General features: G+C 38.9%; 1 protein-coding gene across 1 annotated transcript; it reads right to left on the reverse strand.

Moving 5' to 3' along the window:
* Nucleotides 1-246: 246 nt before the first annotated feature.
* On the reverse strand, nt 247-4,010 carry LOC109985731 (extracellular calcium-sensing receptor-like). The gene is made up of 8 exons (XM_065960250.1): nt 3,729-4,010; nt 3,491-3,577; nt 3,044-3,313; nt 2,713-2,919; nt 2,358-2,633; nt 1,886-2,095; nt 1,656-1,779; nt 247-1,585 (listed from the first exon to the last, which is right to left on the reverse strand). Exons 1-8 carry the CDS (start codon nt 3,987-3,989, stop codon nt 672-674), a joined length of 2,349 nt encoding a protein of 782 aa, XP_065816322.1. The 5' UTR covers nt 3,990-4,010; the 3' UTR covers nt 247-671.
* Between the last annotated feature and the right edge of the window lie 2,564 nt (nt 4,011-6,574).

The following is a 6,574-nucleotide window of genomic DNA, read 5'->3' on the forward strand; positions in this document are numbered from 1 at the left end:
TGCGCTTGCTGCCACCGCGACCCGAGTTTGGATAAGCAGAAAAAGATGGATGGATGGATGACAACATGAGACCATTTGTTCTACTGTGGAGAAGCCTAAGTGTCTCCTATGATAAATTTCTATCATCATCTATGATGTTACAGTGGTTATATTGAAACATCAGAAGGCATGAAAGATGATGTAGCAGCATATTCATTTAATTATATTTTACCACACAGTTACAGTTCATAGTAATATTGCATTAAAAACACTCGATGTCCTTCTTTGGGATCAATTATGGGAGTTACATAAAAAGATGAATGTTGAGGGGAATTTTGTCATGGCTATTTTTAACAGTAGGGGCTCACATTGGGACCTAATGTGTTGTTTTGTACCAAGACATCTGGGCAAATAAATGGATTGTACGGTAGAACATGTTCAGCAGGGGATTCATGTGGCACCATTCATTTTGAGGTTTTTTCCCCGAAACTGCAGTGTTGTGTGATCAGATAGTGTACTGAAGAGCAGGAAAAGTTGGAAAACGGGTGTATGCATTGGTATAATATATCCAAGACAAACTACTGTCATGCCAAGTAAAAAGTAATCCTGTATTGTTTAGTGGTGTTAGGGTTATGTATTGAGTTTATGTATTGTTGTGTTTTTGAACAAATCAGTGTCCCTTACACAGTGTTTTATGACTTTGTAGCACCTTTTCCCATGATTGCTTTCTTTGTGTTCCTCTCTGGTCTCAGTAGGATTATGTAACATTTGGGTCCAAACAGTGCCACCAACAGACCAAAACTGGAGGAAAGAATGGCAAATACCTCTACTGCATCTGCATATTTCCCTGGTGAGTTGACATATGCAGGGACAAAGGCAACCCACACAGCACCAAAAATAAGCATACTGAAAGTGATGAGTTTGGCCTCATTGAAGTTGTCAGGGAGATTCCTTGCCAGAAATGCAAGCAGGAAGCTGAGGATTGCCAGCAAGCCAATATAACCAAGTAATACTGCAAACCCAACTGTAGACCCCACTACACACTCATAAACTATTTTGTCATTGTGATAAAGAGTGTTTTTATGAGGTGTCGGCGAGGAAGTCACAAGCCAAGCAATGCAAATTGCTGCTTGAACAGATGTTAGAACCAGGACTGTCCCCCTCTGTTGCATGGCACCAAACCACTTGAGAACAGCCCCACTTCCTGGCTTGGAGGCCTTGAACACAGCAAGAACCACCATAGTTTTCACCAGAATACATGAGACACAAAGCACAAAGACAATCCCAAATCCTGCATGTCTCAACTGGCACGTCCATAGTCTGGGGCGGCCGATAAACAGCAGTGAACACAGGAAACATAGTTTAAGTGACACTAGGAGGAGGAAACTCAGTTCGGAATTGTTGGCTCGAACCATGGGTGTGCTGCGATGATGGATGAAGATTATCAGGACGACAGCACAGAGAAATGTGCCCAGCAACGATGTGGTTGTCAAGCAGATACCCAAAGGCTCATGATAAGAGAGAAACTCGGTTTTCTTAGGAACACAGTGGTCATGCCGGTCGTTTGACCAATAGTCCTCCGGACAACTGATGCATTCCATAGAGTCTAGGGAAACAAGTGTGTTATTGTCCTTCATATTCAACATGTCTTTAAAATATTGAACATAAACACCAACCAGTCTCATTGCTGATTTTTCCCTCAGAACAAGGAACACAGTCGAAACAGCACTCAGGCTCCCCTTTCTTTCTTGCCATGCGAGTACCTGGAGCACAGCTCTCACTGCATACTGAGCGAGGTGGCTGTGTGGGGGGAAAAAAATCTTTAATTCTACAAGACTGCTATAGTGACTTTCAATAGGCCTAAAAGGGAAAGGTTTTAGAAAAATAAACAGACAACAGAAATTACCTCTTTAGGTTCAAAGTTCCAGAATATTTTATTTTCATCAATTGTGAGTTCTTCTCCTTTTGAGAGTGACCTCTTAACCTCTCCCACACCATGAACTTTAGTTCTGCCATCAGGGAGCCACTGCCAGTTCATGATATCATAGATTGGCAAGGCATCACCATTTTCATTAAATGACACATTATCACCAAATGACGTGGTGAAGTTGACCTTCTGTAAATAATGAACAAGCTACAAATGGGAAAAGACAAAGAAACTTGTTTCTGCATCCCCTATTAAAATACATATTAAATAATAAAGAAAAGAAATAAATAAAGTTTTAAAATTCTATATGTATTTCTTAGTGTTCAGATGTCAGGCATAATTCTTAACCATTAGTATTTTTTTAACATCAACTTTCTGTGATTTAAATCCCGAAATTTGTAGTAGATTATAATTCAGTGAAGGTTTTATGAATACTAAATTTGTATCACACCTGCCATGGCTCCATTCTTTGTAAACTGGCACAGCCGTCCCCACTGAAAGGCCCTGTTCCTGGCACACAGCGCAGCATATCATCCAGGGCATATGCCAGAGCATACACAGCCTTGTACACATTGTACTCTGGCCTGAGCTCTGACATATCCAATAACTCTGTCCCTGCACTCTCTAGATCTTCCTGCCCAGTGCATAATTCTCCCTCCGCTTCAATCCAACCTGCCGGAGCGGGTGCAAATGCACACTGAAATGTGTACTCCCAAAACTGCTTCACCTGAGAAAGAAAATACTTTTTTTTTTTACATGAAATGAACTCGAAATTTGAGTGCTGAAACAAGGAAAAGGGTCATTACTATGCTATTTCCATAGCTGTTGTTGTAGTTTTGGTCAGGACGTATTTGTAGGAGGAATTCCCTGAGCCCTGGTATTTCTCCTCGACGGATGGCGATTCCCAGTGTGCCACCCAAGTAAGGCATGAGATGCGGGGTCTGGAGCACAGTGGATGCTGTCCAGGCTTCACTTGCCATCCACTGCCGGCCGGTCACATTTTGCCTCACAACCTTAAAATTTCACCATAGTGAAAATGATAATTCACATTGACAAGCAACTGAGTATTATGCAAGTAAATGAGCATTTAGATTTTAGTTTAATCATATCATCAAGCAAATATGTAATACTTCTTACCTCTTCCATAAGATGAATCATGTGAATCTCATGTGCAAAAACAATGACCACACGGGCTGTGGATGTTTTAATCAAATTCACAATCCTTTTAAGTTCTGTTGGGTCATTGCCCCAGGGCAGAATCTCTGTGTAGGCCAGACAACCTTGACCAGACTGTGCCAAGTCTGACTGGAAGGAGCGGGCAGCATTAAGTCCATAGTCATCATCACTGACCAGAAGGCCTACCCAATTCCAGCTGAAGTGGTTTAGAATCTGGATCATAGCACGCACCTAAGTATATTGATAGAATAATGGAATTTATATACAGTATATAGTTCAGTTCTTGGCATAAAAACAAAAAGATAGATGCTTCATAAAATCCACATAAATTTACTAAATACACAAAAAAGCCCTTATGCAATGCAAGTAAATATGTACCAAAGTCTGTGCTTTGCTGATTCAATGTACCTGGAAAGTATCACTTGGAATTGTTCTAAAGAAGGATGGAAAGCGTTTTCGATCACTCAGGCAGGGACATGTGGCAAAGTAACTCACCTGTGAATGAAAAGTGAATGCACAAGGGATTTTCACTTTCATGTAGACTAGTCAATAATTAAAGACACTAAATCTGAATTTTTTTTAAAATAGAGCACATGAAAATATCCTCAGTTGGCATGTTGAAAAAGAGAGAATATATCAAACTTACAATGGGCAATTGGAATAAACCTATCACATCAGACGTGGCAATAGTAAAAGTTGAATATGAATCACCAACAATCCCCAAGACTGGATTGGACCCCACACAGGTCTCATCCAAAAGAATCTGCTCCTCTTGACCACTGGCCAGTGACAGAGAAGCACGAAATGCTATTCCAAGTGTGGCACAGTTGTCATAAAGACTGTATCCCAGAGTAACATTAGGTAGCAGGTTGGGGTTTTTGTTGATCTCATTTATAGCAAATGCCATGGTGTGAGCATGCCTGAATCCTAGAATATCAAAGCTAACACACAGAATGGCACCATTAACAAAAAGCAAATTATACATATCCCTCATCATCATCATCCGTGCATGAGAACCTGGTAAAACATACACCAAACAGGTAGGCATTTGTTACTTTGAACCATCTGTAAACCTTGGTAAAAAAATTAATGAACGCATTTTAACACACTTTATATTCATACTTTATACATGTCATTTATTGAGCAGTTCCTTTAACATCACATCTCACCTAAATACATAGGTTATAGAAGAATAAATGAAACAATTATATGATGTGAATTTGTACAACTCACCCTTGGCACCTCGGCTGATTAGGCTCAGAGGTGAAGGAAAGCTCAGGAAAGATGGATGAGTAGTGGACCTCAAACAGTCCACCAAGAACAACATCGCCCTCCATGTGCATACCATTGAGATTAAATTTTTTCCGTAATTTACAAAGTGGGGAAAAAGAGTGCACCAAAGGCAGAAAGATGGAAATAGAGAACAACATCAAAACACATGAGAGTATGATAGCAAATGCACCCATAGCTTGTCTCCTCCTTCGTCCAGTTTACTATCTGTTGGCACATCACTTTATTTTATACATGGAACTGTGTCATCCCCTTTCATTTAACGTCACCATTTGTTTAATTTGTCAAACCAACCAGTTTTGCAGGATTTTGTAGAGGGAGGACCAATGTCAAATTTTATTTCATTTCATAATATTATAATATATCAAGATTGTATCTGTACATTCTAAATGGATTTGATTGTTATAGCTTAAGATATTAATATCCCCTTCTTATCTGCTTTCATGGTATCAAGTGGTCGAGCACATGATGTTTTCATTAGTGTCATTGGGAAAAAGTACAAAGTTTTGTGATGGGATAATCTCATGTATTTTAAGTGATGACAGTCATCTTAAATAAGTGAGACCAAACATCAGCCATGCTCTGCAAGACCAATCAATAAGCATACGTAGCACAAACTAACCTTGACGTCCAGTAGGTGGTAGCAGTATACCAAGGCATTCTGTACTGACTCTAATTTCAGAATGACTTGCAAGTAAATACTTACATTGGTATGATATATTATTAAATACTAGCAAAATACCAAGATTTACTGTTGAGGTTAAGATTAAGATTTACTTTCATGTTTTTATACTCTGTAAGTCATGCAACACACACAAATATACACTGAAATATACACGTCAGAGTGATGGAGCTGCCCACAGCGGGCGCTCGTGAGCTGGTGGTGTGAGGGATGTTTGGTGTTTCATTTAAACTCCTAAAATTATAAAATGCCTGTGACTCTCACAAAATCTTTGAATTGTCTCTTTGGTTATCCGGTTTATAGTCCCAGGCACCTGGTTGTAGATTTAGATTAAGCATTGGGTTTAAGAGTTTTGTTTAGCAACCGACTCATCCAACCAGTGTGATTAAAGGAACGATACAGGATACCATACTTGATTGGTCAACTGTCAGACCAGCTTCAAATGAGCAAGGGCCCAACATTATTATGTCTTTTTAAAATTATTTGTAATGTTTTTTTCTTTTGCACAACCCAGGGCACTTTCATACAACATTTGTTTTTTGTATAATTCTAATGAGTGGTGGTCATATTACCGCAACTTATATCACTTTAATTTATTATTACAATTATCATTGTAACAACCATCGTTATTGGCCCCCAATTGGCCAAATATTTAACTATAGGTTACCAAATGATATGTTAGGATATGATACCATATCATAAGATACTACGGTATATGACATTACATTACCGTTACAAAACGGTACAATATGAAACGATACAATTAGGGCTGTTAAACAGTTTTATTTTTTATTGCAATTAATTGTCATCACATTTATGTTATTATCCATTATTTTGCATTTCAAACAGTTTTTATATGCTCTTATGTTGTACTTTATACCGTCTTAAATTTGGTTTACTTTGTGTTTGGAGAAAACTTTAATTTTGAAAGAAATGAGGAACTTCTGTAGACCAAAAGCAATGACATTAACTTTAAGGTCACATATTGTACTCCTTTTCAGCAAGTTTAAATAAGTCTCAGTGCTCTGAATCTGTATTTTATCATGCCTATAAACCCTTTATTTCAGTCCTGCTAAGAACAGGCTGTTTCTGTGTCTATAACTGTAAATGCAAGTGAGCTGTGTGTGACCACGCCCCTCTCTGGAAGAGTTGGGGGGGCTTGGGCTCTCTTGCATCATGCCCTATTGTTTACAGCGAGAAGGCAGACTCAGAGGGCAAAACAAACACCAAGCTGTGGGAGTGTCACCCACCTGGGAGAGGGGTTACTGCCCTTTGTGATGTCACAAAGTGGAAAATCATTTTCTGAAAAGTGGAGCAGGCATGTACTGTACTTTTCTTGTAATTGGGAGGTTTGAACATGGACAAAGGACACATTTACAAAGGACACTGTTTGAAAAACATGGCAAAGTGTACTTTGCATAATATGTGACCTGTAACCATGGAAATAGAAACTGGAAATAGAAACTGTCTACAGATTGAAAAGTAAATGAAAACAGCTAAAGTGAATTGGTAAAGGGTAA

The sequence above is a fragment of the Labrus bergylta genome, chromosome 11 (assembly GCF_963930695.1).
Source record: "Labrus bergylta chromosome 11, fLabBer1.1, whole genome shotgun sequence".
NCBI lineage: Eukaryota > Metazoa > Chordata > Actinopteri > Labriformes > Labridae > Labrus > Labrus bergylta.